This window comes from Chroicocephalus ridibundus, chromosome 15 (genome assembly GCF_963924245.1).
Source record: "Chroicocephalus ridibundus chromosome 15, bChrRid1.1, whole genome shotgun sequence".
In the NCBI taxonomy this organism is placed as follows: Eukaryota; Metazoa; Chordata; class Aves; order Charadriiformes; family Laridae; genus Chroicocephalus; species Chroicocephalus ridibundus.
Window position 1 is genome coordinate 483,603 of NC_086298.1, and position 15,562 is coordinate 499,164.

Below are 15,562 nucleotides of genomic sequence, written 5' to 3' on the forward strand. Positions count from 1 at the left end.
TGGCACCCAGCCACGAGGCACCCACATATCTATGGGGCTCATGCTCAGCCATGTAGCACCCACCCATCCATGGGTCGCTCACACAGCCACGGGGCACCGGCTCAGCCACAGTGCACCCACCTTGCTGTGGGGCACGCACCCAGCCATGGGGCACCCTCTCGCATACGGGACACGCACGAGCCGTGGGGCACCCACCCAGCCGTGGGGCACCCACCCAGCCACGGGACACCCACCCAGTCACAGGGCGCCCACGCAGCTGCGGTGGGCCATGGGCATGCACCTGCCCCTGGGGCACATACCCAGCCGTGGGTCGCATCGCTGCCTGCGCGGCACAGGGGAAGTGCCGTGCCAGCTGCCACACGCAGCAGGAAGGACCCGCCGAGGGGCCGGGACGAGGCAAAACCGCAAAAAAGAGGAAGCCCTCGAGTGCCCCAGCCCAGCGCTGGCAGCTGCCCGGGCAGACGCACGCAGGCACCTCGCACGCCGCCGCGCCGGCCCTTCCCCGGTAAGTCTGAGCTGGGCTGCGGGGAGAGGGGCTGAGAAACGGGTTGGCTCCCGGCACTGCCGGAGTGCGGTGTCCCCTCAAAGCCGGGGGAGCATCCCCACTGCCGGGAGCGGTGTGCAGGGGGACCCCAAACACCGGCGTGCAGCGCAGGGAGCTGGCAAAGCTTTCCCAACACTCCCCTCTTCGGATGCCAGGTTTTTCCGGAGCCTAAACTTAGCTTGCGTATTTTAGCAGGACAGACGGAGCGGGCCAAGGCAGAGAAGGGATTTTTCACAGCAAAGCTGCGGTGGCTGGGGTGGGGAAGCGGGGCGCTGCTCTCCAGGAGGCTCCAAAGCTGCAGAGGAACCCTCCCAGCCCTGACCGGCGGCGGGGCTCGGGCAGCCGACGCGTGTTCAGAGGTTACCTCAAAAGGGAAACTGCCTTTGGCGCCAAATGCCACGGACGGCCTGTGGGTCCCCCAAGTGTCCCCCTCGCCGCCCCCGCCACTGCTCCCTTCCCATCAGAGCATCTCGTGGCTGGGGTTCCCGCACGCCTGTGGGCTGAGCCCCAAACAGCTCCCTGCCTGCGCCGCTCTGCCCACCCTGCCCACGGGCCACTGGCCCACTGGGACACCCTGAAAATAAAATAGTGTTTGGGGCACCGAGGCTGCAAGCTCCCAGCCTGCTGGGGCTCCCCGTGCCCTTGGTGGCTGGGGAGAGCCCCCCGAAGCCTGCGGAGAGCCCCCTGAGTCTGGGGAGAGCCCTGCCATCGCCATAGGAGGGTGCTGGAGCCGGGGGGCACTTCCCGGGCAGGACACTCCAGTCTGGCCCCGAGCGGGGTTTCAGACTTTCCAGTCACTCCCAGGGGCACCCGGGTTTGCAGCTGGGGCCTCACCGTGGGGTTATTCAGGCAGGACTTCGGGCGTTCCCCCCTGCCCTTCGGTGCGTGGCCCTACCCTGCAGACCCCCAGGCACCGTTCTTTGGAGCCTGGCGGCGGCAAGGCTGCCTGCATTTCAGGCTTGACCTGCCCCGGGCAAAGCGAGAAGGGTGGAGTGGGGCCACGGCTGTTTGTCAGGTGGGGAAACTGAGGCACGGAGCAAGTACCAAGGGCCGTGTCCCTCGTGCATGTAATGGGGAGCGGCGCCAGGCAGTTGGGGCGGGGGGGGACGGGTGGCTGCTGCCCATCGGCTCTGCCCCCCTTCAGCAGCATCCCTGCTCGTCCCGGCGATGGGGACATTGGGGACCGTGGGAGGGTGACACAAAGCCACCATGAGGTGACACTAGGTGCATGGGGGACCCTGAGGGGAGGCAGGGGCCCGCAGATGGGCCAGGGGTGACACTGGGGCTCAGGTTTTGTGGAGAAGCCCTTTCTCCATTTCCACCGGCCCCAGTGCCTCCCCACCACCCCTCGCCCCTGGCAAGCTGAGCTAACGGCCCCTGGTGGCCTCTCCTCTCCCCCAAGCATCAGCTCTGCCACTGGAGGTGACAGCCAGCCCAGCAGCATGCCCCGGGCATTGCCACTGCCACGGCCACTGTGGGGCCGGCCCAGCACGAAGGCAGTGGTCACCGCCGGGGTGTTTATAACCACCCTCTGGAAACTGAAGTTCTTCCTCAACCCCTCCGAGGTCTCCGGAGAAGCCCCCAAGCACACTGAGCCACTGCTGGTCCTGGTGTGGAAATGGCCCTCAAAGCAGGTCCCCAACATCAGCGGGGATGTTTGCCATGAGCTCTACGGCATCGTGGGCTGCTGGCTCACCACGGAGCAGCGGCTCCTGGGCCAGGCAAACGTGGTGGTGTTCCCCCACGCCAGGCTCCAGCCCGGCAGGGACAGGCTGCCCACGGAAAGGCCGCCGGGGCAGAACTGGGTGTGGGTCTCCCTGGAGTCCCCCTCCAACACTAAAGCTCTAGCGGGATGGAACCAGACCTTCAACTGGGTGATGACCTACAGACAGGACTCGGACATCTTCATCCCCTACGGCAAGCTTGTGCCAAACCAGTCAGCCACCGTGAACATCCCCAGAAAGACCAACTTGGTGTCCTGGGTTATCAGCAACTACCACAGGACTCAGAAAAGAGCTGAAGTCTACAAAAACCTCTCCAGGTACCTCCACGTGAACATATACGGGAAAGCGAACAAAAAGCCTCTTTGCAAGGACTGTCTCTTGCCAACTACGTCCAAGTCCAAGTTCTACCTGGCCTTCGAGAACTCCATCCACCAGGACTACATCACCGAGAAGCTCTGGAGGAACTCGCTGATGGCCGGCACCGTGCCCGTGGTGCTGGGGCCTCCCCGGGCCAACTACGAGCAGTTCATCCCTGCAGACTCCTTCATTCACGTCGACGACTTCGGTTCCCTGGCAGAGCTGGCCACCTTCCTGAAGACGATGAACTCCAGCCGCTACCGGCAGTTCTTTGCCTGGCAGAAGAGGTACAGCGTGAAGCTCTACGCCGACTGGAGGGAGCGCATCTGCACCATCTGCACCGTCTACCCCAGCCTGCCCCGCGGCCGTGTCTATCCCAACCTGGCGAGCTGGTTCAACACCTAGCGCGGGGCTGGGGCGTGCTGGGACCACCAGGGACGCATCTGGGCAGAGGATACTGGGGGCGGGGGGAGCGTGGGGCACCCTCCTACAGCCTGGGATATGGGGCAGGGAGGGATGTGGGAGCCCCGACCGCTCCTCCCAGCCCAGCTGTTGCCACACTGGGACCTTGAGCAACCCTGTGTCACTTAATTTCTTGCAAAACAGGACTAACCCCCCCCTCCCCACCCCCAGGTCCGACACTGACCTACCTCGCCAGGGTGCTGGCAGGACGAGAAGGTGCTTTGGAAATAAATGACACAGTGCTGCAGAGGCTTCGCCTGTGCCACAGGGGCTGGGCTGGGCAAGGGGGGTGCTGAGGGGCTCGGGGCTTCCCCAACCTTCCCTGCCATCGCTCTGTGCACCCCCCCAGCACCTTCTGCTGAGTGGCGAAGCCCTGGTGGCAGAGGCCCCATGGTGGCTGGGGTGGAGGAGCCGAGCTCGGGCAGCCGGGGGGGGCCTGGTGCCCGTGGCAGGGACAGAGAGCACAGCCTCCGCTCCGCCACTTCCCGGCACAGCCCGGCGGCACCCATTTCCCCCCCCCACCCCACCCCCCCCGGGCTGTGGGTGTCACCGTGCCGGCGAGGACGGGCAGGACAGCGGATGCTCTCTCGAGAGCAATCTCAGCCTGCTCAATGCCAGGCCGAGGCGGAGGGATGCTGCGGTTTCTCGCTCCTCTGCCGGCACGCCTGCCCTGCTGCCGCAGGAAGCCAGCGAGGTGCAGGCGTCCGGAGCCGCGTCCGGAGCTTCGCTGCGAGGCTGGAGCAAAGCCTGTCCCATGGGCTCCCCACAGCACCAGCGGGCACCTCCGTGTGCCCTGGGCACTGCCAAGCCCCTGCACACCCTGCACTGCGCACGCACCGTGGGCACCCGCGCTGCCAGCACCCTGCAGTGCCGGACCCTGTGCCATGCACACACCGCACTGTGGGCACCCCGCACCAGGCACACACCCTGCACCACGGGACCTTGCACGGAGACACCTGCGGTGTGGGCACCCTGCGCCCTGGGCACGGGCAATGCCCAGACACCCGAAGGGGAAGCACCCATCCGGTGGCAGATGTTGGCTTTGGGTGACAGGACCAGGGGGTGGGACACAACAGCTCCATCCGTGCCTTCCTCTGGTTTTGTCCCATGTCTCCCCTGGTTTCCCTCACTGCAGCCCCAAAGTCGCCCAACCTCACCCTTGCCACCCCGCGAGCTGCCTGCTGCCCTCCGGGACGTGCTCCCCGTGCCCAGGGTGTAGCCATGTGGCAACACCCCCTCAGCAGAGGGGACATTCCTGACCCCAGCTGGTGCTTCACTGCGTCCCCAGCTCAGCCCTTGGCTGGGTCACAGTTTGACAGGCACGGCGCGCTCTTCTCATTTCTGTGGCTTCCGATTTCCGTCCCGTTTTGTCTTCTGGGTCAACAGAAAATGGAGCAGGAGGGGCGCTGAGCACCCGCAGGCAGGGTGCTGGGGCAGGGTGATCTGGGGGTCCTGGGGCTCCTGCCCGGCTGGCCTTTTGCTGGAGCGGGAAATGAGGCAGTGAAAACGTGAAGAAGCAAACCTCAAGGTGACATCCTTCCCAAGCTTTCTGCTGCTGACCCTGCCGATTGCCAGCCCCCGGCACCCCCCAAAGTGCCAGGCAGCCAAAGGGGGACAGTTGCCAGCGGGTGCTGTGCCCGGCTGCGCGCCCACCCTGTGGGCAGACAGGGACGTGGCCCTGTGTACCCAGGCACCGGGGAGCAGGCGGGGACGCAGGGCGAGCCAAGGGGATCCCATCCCTCCCATGGGGCTGGCACCCAGCCCAGCGCGCGCCCCGACGCCGCGCAGGCTCCGAGGTGCCCTGCGAGCAGCTGCCCGCAGTCACCCCCGCTCCTGCCTGGCCCGCGGGAGCACGGCCGCAGGCCGGCCCAAGAGCAAACCCCTCTTTTACTGGCAGCTGAGCTGAAAAGGGGGATTTTCAGCAAGTTTCCCTGCGGGTTTGGTCATTTCATCGCTTCTGCTCAGGGGAAAAATCCCGCTGGGGCGCAGGCTGGTGGCAAACCGGGCTGCAGCAGCGACAGCGTGCAGAGAGGTGTCACCCCCCAGACACTCGCTTCTCCCAGCTGGGCTGGCACCGGCCCCACGGCCACTGCCGGGCTGCCTCAGGCGCACCACGCACACGGGAGCATCCCTCACCCAGCCGTGCCCCACTGGCAGCCCCATGGCGAGGACAGACCAGGCTTCCCGTCCCTCTCCCCTGCCCAGCCCGGGGCGCAAGCAGCCTGCAAGCGAGATCCCGCTAGGCTTCCACCCTTCCCAAAAGCAGCTACGGAAAAACCAGCTCAAGCCGGGTGGAAGGCGACATCCACCCGCTCCTGAGCACCTCTGCTCCAGGGTGGGGACAGTCCCAAGAAGCTGGTGTCCCTCCAGGGCCAAGCTGCCACCATTCCTGGTAGCGGGCCAGGCTGCAGGCAGCGAGAGCCGGGTGTTGGTGGCATGATGGGGACAGGCGAGCCCTATTTGGGTGCACCGGTCCAGCCCCACCGTGCCCCCACACGCAGCCAAACCCCCACTGCTGGGCTGCCTGGCACCGTGCAAGGGAGGCAAGGAAAGGGTTAAACTCATGCTCATGCCCCAAAGAACCGAGATTTATTAAATTGCCAGAAGGAATGTGATTAAGGGGGGGGAAAAAAAATATAAAAATCAACTACAGCAGGCTCAAAGGCACGGGGGTGCTGGCAGCATGGACAGGATGGTGTCGGCCCCCCTGGGCTGGGAACCCCCTGAGGAAAGATGGTCCCTGGGCAGCCGGGCTGGGGCAGAGGGACAACGGCTGGAGAGCGGGGAGGGCACAGGGGACACGGGGTGACGCTGGACACAAGGGCCAGGGAGGACACATGGGCCAGGGAGGGCAGACGCACGCACATCCCCCCCCAAAAAAACAAGCCCCGCCAGCCTGCCCAGGGGCGGGTGAGGGAGAGGGGCGCCGGGGGGGCTCAGCTCCAGCCCCACGCACCGCGCCTCAGCTCCCCCCTGCCCCGGCTGCCCGGGAGGGTGGGCAGAGCCGCCGGGGACCCCGGCCCTGGGCACAGCGCCCCTGCCCCGCTCCACGTGACGGGGAGGGGGCACCTGGGAAACTAGTAATCACTACCAAGAGTTTTACTTTTTAAAAACTACAACCAAAAACCATATAAAAAAAAAAAAATAATAAAACCACCCCCTCCCCCCTCCCCTCCCTCCCCCCCCCTCCAAAGAACTAAAAAATGCTTTTTTTCTGGGTCTTGTGGGAGAGCAGCTTGGCTGGGCTGGGGCAGGCTCAGCGCCCCGGGGACACGAGGCTTCAGTGGGGTGCAGTGGGGCAGGAGAGGCTGCCCCTCAAGAGGTCGGAGTGGGGCCGATGCTGCTGGGACCAGTAAACCCGCATAACTGGGAAGCGCTGGGAGCAGCCACAGAGAGCGGGCACCATCCCCGTGCCAGGCTCCCAGCCCTTCCCCTGCCCCTCGCACCCCGAAAGCCCTGAGGCAGCCCTGGGGGCGGGAGCGGGGCCGTGCCCGTGCCTTCTCGGGGCGAAGCAGGGGGGAGCTGCCCCCAGAGAGCCAGCCCAGCCCCGCCGCCAGCCCCCGCAGCCCCCGGTTCAGTGGTTGCCGTTGCTCATGGAGAGCCCGGGCTGCAGCGCTTGAGGGAACATCTCGGCTTTGTGGAAGGGTGGCATGTAGACGGGCGGGGAGGGCGCCAGGCTGTAGCCCTGGGACGTCACCGGGATGGGCAGGCCGGGGGTCACCAGGGACTGGTTCATGTCGTACATCACTCCCTCCGCCTCGTTGCCAAAGGGCAGCAGCAGCCGTTTGCCTTTCTGACGCCGGTTGCAGAACCAGACCCGGACCACCTGCGAGGGAGGGGAGATGGGGAAGGGTGAGGAGGCGAACCCAGGCACTGCGCGGGTGATAAGCAGACGGCATCTCCACAGCACCCTGACCCGCCGGCACAGCACCCTCCCTGCCACAGCTCCTCCTAGGGCTGGGCTCACACGGGCCGATGGTGGCTACCAGCCCCAGTGACTCTCCCGCAGCTTCCGCTATCAAACTGGCCTCGTGCAGGTGGCTTTGGGCACCCACCCCGCAAACCTTCACAACCTACATCTTTGTCCAGGTTGAGGTCCTCGGCGATCTGGGAGATCTCCTGAGGACTGGGCTTCACGCACTTGCGGAAGAAGCTCTCCAGCGTGCCCTTCACGTTGGTCTCAATGCTGGTTCTGCGTTTTCTCTTCCGGGCTTGGGCCAACACTTGCTCTGCATTGCACATCTGGAAATGAGAGAGGCCACAGACTTGGTCACAGGACCGGCAATGTTCCCACCAGGCTCTGGGCTTACGTGTGGCTGGCAACAGAGGTCTAGAAGGGATGGGGACAGGCTTTGTCCCTGTGACTGTCCACTGAGTGTCACCCCACTGCAACTGGGGCCGTTCCCAGCCTCCCAGCAGTGCCTGTAGCTGGTGCGGGAGGGTTGGGCATGTCTTCCTGCATCGCTCCGGGCTCCCCAGGGAGCAGCAAGCTGCGCCTCCTACCCATGCAGGACCTGGCTGCCCTGAGATGGGAGCTGCCACAGTTGTCACAAAGTGTCGGGGGGGGCGGGATTTGTGCATGGCTGCTCCTCTCTCCTCTCCCAAAAGGGCTGGCTCGGCGGGGTGCACTGCCCCCGCGTCCCGGCCCTCCCCAGCCCCCTACCCCTACCTCTTGCATGTTGTCCGTGTTCTCCGCCTCGTTGAGCCAACGCTGCAGCAGCGGCTTCAGCTTGCACATGTTCTTGAAGCTGAGCTGAAGCGCTTCGAAGCGGCAGATGGTTGTCTGGCTGAACATCTTCCCTGCGCGGGCGGGGAGGGGGTCAGGTCCCGCATCGCTCCTGCCCCCCGGCCACCAGCCCCCCAGGATCCCCCCCTCCAGCATCCCCCCCGTCCCTGGGGATAGGGGACCACAAAAGGCATTCTCCCGGCTGTTTCAGCAAGGATTTAAAGCACTGAAACGAATAAGAAGCTGTAGGTACTTTAAAGCAGTTTCTTGTTATCAAACCTTTCCAGCTTGAGTGAGCACTTAACAGGGCTGGGAGCCCCAGGAGCCCCGGGGCCGGTGCTCACCGCCTCCTTTGCAGGTCGTTAAGGAGCACAAATCCCTATTCCCAGGTGCTCCATCCCCCTCCCAGGCCCCTCCCTTCCCCCCGGGTGTGAGGGGGAGGCGAGGACCCCCCACCGGACTCTTACCATAGAGGGTGCCCAGAGCCAGCCCCACATCAGCCTGGGTGAAGCCCAGCATGATGCGCTTGTGCTTGAGGTCCTTGGCGAACTGCTCCAGCTCTTCCGAGGTTGGCGCATCCTGGCAGGGGCAGAGACAAACTGAGAGGGGACAACTGGCGACCAGGGGCTGCCAAGAGCGGAGCCTGTCGGTGTGTCGTGGTCAGCGTGAGATGGGGGCAGGAGAGGGCCCAGCCCTGACACCCACCAGCCGCTGCCACCTCCGAGCGATGCGGTCCTTGGGTGCCGGGGTGGGTGCCGGAAGGGTTTTCCCCAGCCCCTGAACAAGGGGCTCTGCTCAGGGACCCCAAAGGGCCTCCACCTCACCCTGCCCAACGCAGGGCTCCCTAGACACCCCCCCGACCACGGCACATCACCCAGCTCACACCACGCTGGTGTGGCAGAGGCCCAGGGGACAGAAAGCAGGTCCCGGGAGCACCCTGAGCTCCTGATCTGCCCGAACGTGCCCTGGGAGTGTCCCCTGTGCCCCCAGGCTCAGACCCTCGTGGCCTGACCAGAGGCAGCATTGACGGGCGTATTTGCCGATGGTCCCAGCATCACCCCACTCCCACGACACGTCCCCACGGGCTCCGCTGTCCCGGGGCGTGGGCGCCCACCTCCCCACGGCTCTCGGGCATGGGGCAGCCCCTCGCCAGCCCCGCTCCCGCCTGTGCCCGGGGCAGGTGAAATGGCTCAGATGAGTCAACGGTGAAAGCGCCCGTGATTCGAGTGGATTTCGGGATTCAAACGCTTCTTTGCCACAGACAAAAATAAAAAAAAGCCCTTTCCCTTCTGGAAAGCTGCTTCCCCAGGGGCTTCTCTTCCTCCCTGCAGCGCAGCCAACTGCTGCGGGGGCATTTTGCTATCTTTTCCCCGATTTCCACATTTGCAGCGCAATTTCGGATTTTACAGGCGTCCCTCCTGCCAACAAATCTCGGTTTTTAATCCCTGGCGTACAGCGGCAGCAAGAAGCCCGGAGCATCCCTGCCACGGGGAACCCTTACCCCGCCCTCAGCCGGGAAAAGCCATTCCTCCTGCCCCCTGCCCGGCGCCGCAGCTGCCGCCCCCGGTCCCGCATCCCCACGCTCCCACCGTGACGTGCGTGGGAGCTCCTGAATCCCCACGGCACACACCCGGCACGGCGCCGCACAAACCCACCCCAACACACCCGCAACAGCTCGCAGGAACCTCGCACCAAACCCCGGCATCATCTGCCGCTGGTACCCCCGAGGCGTGCTTGCCTGGGAGGGACGGGCTTATGCTACACCACGGCTTAAAAATACTCAAACCAAACCCAAAATACAGCTGCCACAAATGCTGGTAACTACCCTTGCCACCCCTTTCGCCTCCGGGCTGGCTCTGCCCGCGCCCCGACAACCCTCGGTGCCCGCGGCGGCCGTCCCCGCCCGGCCGAGGGGGCTGCCAGGAGCCGGGGGGGCCGCGCTGCCTGCCCCGGGCATCCCCCGAGCCGGGCTGCGGCGTCGTGTAAGAGGGACGACGGCCAGCACGACCGAAAGCTGCTCTCCCAGTCCCCCAAACCACCTCTTTCACCCTAAAGCAGCCTCCCCGAAGCGCTCCCCCGACCCAGCCGGGCCGAGTCCGGCGCCGGACACAGGCAGAACGGCACCGGCGGGGTCCCTGCCTGCCCGACGATGCCCGGGGGTGGCCAGGCAGCTCCCCGCCCCGACGGGGCGGCCGGCAGCGAGCCCCGGCTGCGCTCCCCGCCTCCGCAGGGCGCCGGGGCAGGGAGGGCAGCGCGGTGCCTCCGGGAGCGGAGGGCGGCGGGGGCAGGGCAGCCCGTCCCCGTCCCGTCGAGTCTCACCTCGTCGCCGCTGTCGCTGGAGTGTCCCCCCTCGCTGGCGGCGCCGCTGGAGCTGCCGCTGCTGCCCAGCCCGGAGAGGCCGCCGGAGCCCGGCTGCAGGGCGGCGGGGCAGAGCTGGGGGCCGGGGAAGGCGGCGGCGGCGGGGCCGGGGAAGGGCGGGCCGGGCAGGGCGGCGTTGGCGGCGCTGGGGGCGGCGGGCCCGGCCCAGGGCGGTGCGGGCCAAGCGGGCCCGCAGCAGCCGGCGGCGCGGGGCTCGGGCGAGGGCTGGCGGCAGGGCCGGCCCGGGCGCGCCTCCGCCTTGGCGGGCGGCCCGGCGGGGGGGGGCAGCCAGGCGCGGGGCGGCGGCGGGTCGCGGGCGGCCTCGGGCTCGGCGGCGAAGGGGAAGAAGAGCGGCTGGGCGGCCGCCCCGTCGAAGCCGCCGCGGGGAAAAGGCGGCCCGGCGTCGGGCAGGAGGCCGAAGGGGGCGGCCGGCAGCCCCCCGTCCGGGCTGAACATGCTGCCCGCCGCCCTAGGGCTCCATGCGGGGGCTGCGGGGCTCGGCCCGGCCGCCCGCCGGCCGCTGCCTCCCTGCTGCGGCGCCGCTGGGGTCTCTGAGGGCGGCGGGGCCGGGCCGGGCCGGGCCGGGCCGTATGGAAATGGACCCCGGCCCCCATTGGCCCCGCACCGGTGGGTCGGGCGTGAACTTGATCCCCGAGGGGGGGAGGGAGGTGGTGTGGGGGGGACGCCCGAGGGGGAAAGTGCGACGAGGGGGGGGTGGGGGTGCGTCCCCCCCCTCACCCGTCCCTTCGGGCGGCGGGAGGAGAGGCCCGGGGCCGGGCGAGGGACCCGGCTGCGGGGTGTCGCACCCCCCCCCGCCCCGCACAGCTCGGGGGTGCTCGGTGGGGCCCATGTCTCCACATGTCGGGGCAGCATCAGCCCCAGGGTGTCCCCCACCTGGGAACTTCCCCAGTGCCGCAGGGTCTGGGCAAGGGCAGGGAACTGGGATTGCTCGGGGAAACGGGGGCAGCCAAGGCCGGGGGGGTGCAGGCGGGAATGGCAGCCTGCCCGGAGCCGCCGCTTGGACAAGGCCCGGGGACGCGGGTGCCACGGTGCAGCGGGAGGGCTGGACAAGGGCTCGGCCATCGCCTCTCGCCCCTCCGCTCCGCCTGGTCCCGGCGGCAGAGCCTCACGGCTCCGCGGGGAGCCCCGCAGAGCGCCCCGTGGACGAAGCTGGGGCTCCCCGGCTCCCTCACGCTCCCGCTGCCCCTCTCCTCTTCCTCGCCCCGCAGAGGAAGGCCGTGCCTCGGGGGGATCGTGTCCTTCCCGGAGCCGGTGGAGGCCCCCGGAGCTCTGGGTGTGCCGCGGGAGGGCTGATTGCAGCCCTGGCTATCAGCCCCATCTGCTCCACAATGGAGCGCGCTTGATATTTTCTCTATCTGCAGGGCTTTCCTCTCCCACCGCCCTGCACAATGGCGCTATCGGGGCCGGCTCCAGGTATTTGCCCCCTTCCCTCCCTCCTGCCCCGGCACCGGGAGCTTCCCCGAGCTTGGGCTCTGCCGGGATCTGCCTGCCCGACGCCGGCTCCCGGGTACGGGCCCGGCAGCGGCATCACGGGCACCCCTGGCTCCGGCTGGAGCAGGGCGAGGGGCGATCCCGCTGCCAGCGCTGCTCCCTGTTTATTAACCCGGATTACTGGGAGCCTGCGGCCGTCTCGCACTGGAGATATGCCGAAGAGATAGGATGGAGGAGCCTCCCCCACGGGGTGGGATGGGGACGGGGCTGCTGGTGGGACCGGGGGGAAGCGCCTGATGCTGGTTACGAAGCACTTGCTTTGGCTCCCGAGAGGGCTGGCACCCAGGGACTGGCACCCCGGGACTCCTATGCAGGGACTGGCACCCAGCAGCTGGCACCCCGGGACTCCTACCCAGGGGCTGGCACCCAAGGACTCCTGTGCAGGGACTGGCACCCAGTGCCAGCAGCAGCCCCCAGCCCAGCACGTGGCACTGCCGCGCGTTGAGGGCAGTGGAACATTTCCTCCCTAGTAGTGATATGTCTTTAAATTAAAAAAAAAAAAAATGACCAAGAGGATGAGCTGGAATTAAAGCCCCTTCCTGGCGCCTGGCTGGGCATGTGCCGGGCTGCCTGTGCCGGCTGTGCCAGGCTGCTCTGGGGAGGGAGAGCAGCCCCAGGAAAATGACCTGAGGAGGCAAAAAGCTCGTCAGCGGCGACTGGGGCAACCCCGAATGAGCCCCCAGCCCTGGGACCTGCCTGGGGGGAACCGCTGCCCGGGCTTGGGGAGGCACCTTGTGCTGCGGCGCTGGGTTCCGCCATGCCGAGGGGAGAGCCAGGCCCCAGGCCGGGCTGCCAGGGATGCTGCCATGCAGGCAGGGCTGCCCCACTGCCTACCCGCTGCCTGCCTCACTGCCTGCCCCACTGCCTACCCACTGCCTGTCCTGCTGCCTACCCACTGCCTACCCCACTGCCTACTCACTGCCTACTCACTGCCTGCCCCATTGCCTGCCCCACTGCCTGCCCCCCTGTCTGCCCCGCTGCCTACCCACTGCCTACCCCATTGCCTGCCCCGCTGCCTGCCCCGCTGCCTGCACCACTGCCTGCCCACTGCCTGATCTGCTGTCTGCCCCACTGCCTACCCCACTGCCTGCCCTGCTATCTGCCCCGCTGCCTGCCCCACTACCTACTCACTGCCTGCCCCGCTGCCTGCTCACTGCCTGCCCCACTACCTACTCACTGCCTGCCCTGCTGCCTACTGCGCTGCCTGCCCCACTACCTACCCACTGCCTGCCCCGCTGCCTACCCCACTGCCTGTCCTGCTGTCTGCCCCACTGCCTACTCACTGCCTGTCCCACTGCCTGCCCCCCTGTCTGCCCCACTGCCTACTTGCTGCCTGCCCTGCTATCTGCCCCGCTGCCTGCCCCGCTGCCTGCCCCACTGCCTACCCACTGCCTGCCCCACCGCCTGCCCCACTGCCTGCCCCACTGCCTACTCGCTGCCTGCCCCACTGCCAGCACCGCTGCCTACCCACTGCCTGATCTGCTGTCTGCCCCACTGCCTGCCCCACTGCCTGCCCTGCTATCTGCCCCGCTGCCTGCCCCACTACCTACCCACTGCCTGCCCCGCTGCCTGCTCACTGCCTGCCCCACTGCCTACCGTGCTGCCTGCCCTGCTGTCTGCCCCCCTGTCTGCCCTGCTGCCTGCTCACTGCCTGTCCCACTGCCTGCCCCGCTGCCTGCTCTGCTGCCTGCCCGCTGCCGGCGGGCAGAGGAAGTCTCGCTGCGGGACTCCAATCGCAGCCATCAGCCCTGCTCCTCCCGGGCTCCCGCTGCGGCCCAGGGTTTCAGAAGATCCTTGGCCGGGCAGTAACTCCCTTTCCCTTTGATTTATTGTTCCCCAGCAGGACCCCCTCCTCCTGCCAACCTGCTCTTTCTCTCCATCCCCCCAGGAAGCCCCCCAGCCCGCCAAGGCCTCAAACGCATTCCTGCTCCCTTTCATATACAGGCGGAGGGGAAGGGAGACGTTGACTTTGAACCGGCCCCTTTGTAGGAGCGGGGCCCATTGTGGCAGTGATGGTTTTACTTGGGGGATGTGGAGGGAGTCAGTGGGGTTGCTCGGTGTGTGCCCCCCCGTACATTTCAATGAGGCGAGTTTGGGGGGGCTGCGTGAGGTGCCCAGTTGTTGTGCGGGGTCATTGTGCGCCGATGGCCAGGTCTTGGCCATCCATGTCCCTCGGGGCAGAGCCTTCGCCTGCTCCAGAAGGAGGAAGGGTGCGTTCCTCCATCAGCCCCGTGTCTGGAGCCTGCTCGTGCTCCAGGCTCAGGCCCAGCTCCGCCGTCTGTAACCTGCCGGGGATGGGTGGGATCCTGCTAGGAAAAGGGGAGCAGAGAGAAATGCGTTTGTCCTCCCCAGTTGGCTGAGATGGCTGCAGGCTGGGGGTGGGGGGCAGAGATGGAAATCTGCTGTTTTGGCAGGGGTTTGGCTTGGAGACAAGAGTTTGAGAGAGCGTATGACCACAGATGATGTTTTGTTCACCTCAGCTCACCCTCTGTCCTGGGGCAGGTGATGGAGGAGCCGCCATCGGGCTGTGCCGGATCACGCGGAGGTTCGTGCCTAAGGCAATCGCAGCCTGGTGGGCTGCAGCCCCCGCACACAGAGGGTCAGGGCCCCCCCGGGTCAGGAGCCGGCCGCAGTCTGCACCCCAGGGCTGGGCAGCGGGTTCAGCTTCAGGAGCCCCATCCCTGGGGAGGAACACCAAAGCTCCTCCATGGCACCGTGGGTTTGCTCAGCTGCTGGGTGGGTGGGATGGAGGGATGGTGCTTCCCAACCCGGCTGAGATGTCCAAAGTCCTGGAGGACGATTTGGTCCAGATCTCATTAAAAAAGGCCTCTGCATTACAGAGCCCGGGGGGGAATTTGGGTATTGCCCACATCACCGCGGTGCCTGGCCGCACCGGCCGGTCCTCCCTGCTGTTTTACGCTGGAGAAACTGAGGCACGGAGAGGCTGTGGCTGAGCACAGACCCTGCCCCAAGCCCCAGGCTGTCCTGGGATGTCTGCGGCACAGACATGGTGTCTCAGGACAAATGACGCTTCCGTGCCCGGACACGCAGTGGGGACACACGGCTTCCTGGGGGCCCTGTGTGAGAGGGTCTTCCTGGGAGGAGCGGCTGGGTCTTACCCAACTCTAGAGCTTCCCAAAAATCCTGGGCGCGCTCCGAGAGGCCTCTGGGCTCTGAGAGCAAAGGAAGGACGAACGTGGGGACCTCGGGGGGGGTGTGTGTGTGTGTGTGTGTGCAAGGCTGGGTTCCCCCAGGGGCGAGCCTTTGGGCGGTCCCAGGGGATTCGGGGTGCGATGCTGCAGACCCCGGGGGCCGGCCAGGAGCGGGGGCTGAGCGGAGCATCCCCGAGGGTGCCCGGGCAGGCGCTTGGGCGGTGAGTCAGCACCCACCCACCCACCCACCCACCTTCCCGCGCCGAAACCAGGAGGAGACGAGATGGTATCAGCCTGATGGGGGGCTGGCGGGATCAAAGGGCCGGGAGAGGAGCTCCGGCTCCACACAATGGGGGGACACGATAGCCCTTATCTGCCGGCCCCGCCGAGGTGCGAAGGGCCCCCGGCCCCGGGGGCGAGGGGGGGCGGGTGGGCGCTGGGTGCTGCAGGGCCGGGTGCGGACGGGCGCAGCCCGGGGTTGGTGGTGGGGGCTGGTGGTGGGGGTGGGGGGTCTCCCACCCAACCCTGGGGGCTCCCACCGAACCCTTCGCGGGGGGTGTGTGTGTGTGTGTGTGTGGGGAACCTCTCCTGGCAAACCCGAAGAAGCCGGAAAATGAACTCTGGTTCTTAGCGGGACTGGGAAAACTCTTGGGAAAGGTCTGGCAGCTACTCCAGCGGCAGGAGCAGGACGGCTGCTCCCGCTGTTCCCTGGGGAATGTTTTGGGAT

The 15,562-nt window shown here is 67.0% G+C and overlaps 2 protein-coding genes across 2 annotated transcripts; one reads left to right on the plus strand and one right to left on the minus strand.

Moving 5' to 3' along the window:
- The first annotated feature begins 442 nt into the window (after positions 1-442).
- Positions 443-3,163, plus strand: FUT7 (fucosyltransferase 7). The gene is made up of 2 exons (XM_063353241.1): positions 443-505; positions 1,947-3,163. Exon 2 carries the CDS (start codon positions 1,987-1,989, stop codon positions 3,028-3,030), a length of 1,044 nt encoding a protein of 347 aa, XP_063209311.1. The 5' UTR covers positions 443-505; positions 1,947-1,986; the 3' UTR covers positions 3,031-3,163.
- A 3,129-nt stretch (positions 3,164-6,292) lies between these two features.
- Positions 6,293-10,627, minus strand: LOC134523792 (POU domain, class 5, transcription factor 3). Its single transcript, XM_063353177.1, has 5 exons — positions 10,133-10,627; positions 8,281-8,392; positions 7,757-7,887; positions 7,165-7,329; positions 6,293-6,913 (listed from the first exon to the last, which is right to left on the minus strand). Exons 1-5 carry the CDS (start codon positions 10,625-10,627, stop codon positions 6,662-6,664), a joined length of 1,155 nt encoding a protein of 384 aa, XP_063209247.1. The 3' UTR covers positions 6,293-6,661.
- Between the last annotated feature and the right edge of the window lie 4,935 nt (positions 10,628-15,562).

What these genes read in the sequence shown, in the direction of transcription:
- FUT7 (XM_063353241.1), top strand. Translation starts at nt 1,987, where the DNA reads ATGCCCCGGGCATTGCCACTGCCACGGCCACTGTGGGGCCGGCCCAGC.
- LOC134523792 (XM_063353177.1), bottom strand. Translation starts at nt 10,627, where the DNA reads ATGTTCAGCCCGGACGGGGGGCTGCCGGCCGCCCCCTTCGGCCTCCTG. An exon ending in CCAGCGACAGCGGCGACGAG is followed by an intron (nt 8,393 to 10,132) that starts GTGAGACTCGAC and finishes TGCCCCTGCCAG; the next exon opens with GATGCGCCAACCTCGGAAGA. An exon ending in GGCTCTGGGCACCCTCTATG is followed by an intron (nt 7,888 to 8,280) that starts GTAAGAGTCCGG and finishes CCGCCCGCGCAG; the next exon opens with GGAAGATGTTCAGCCAGACA.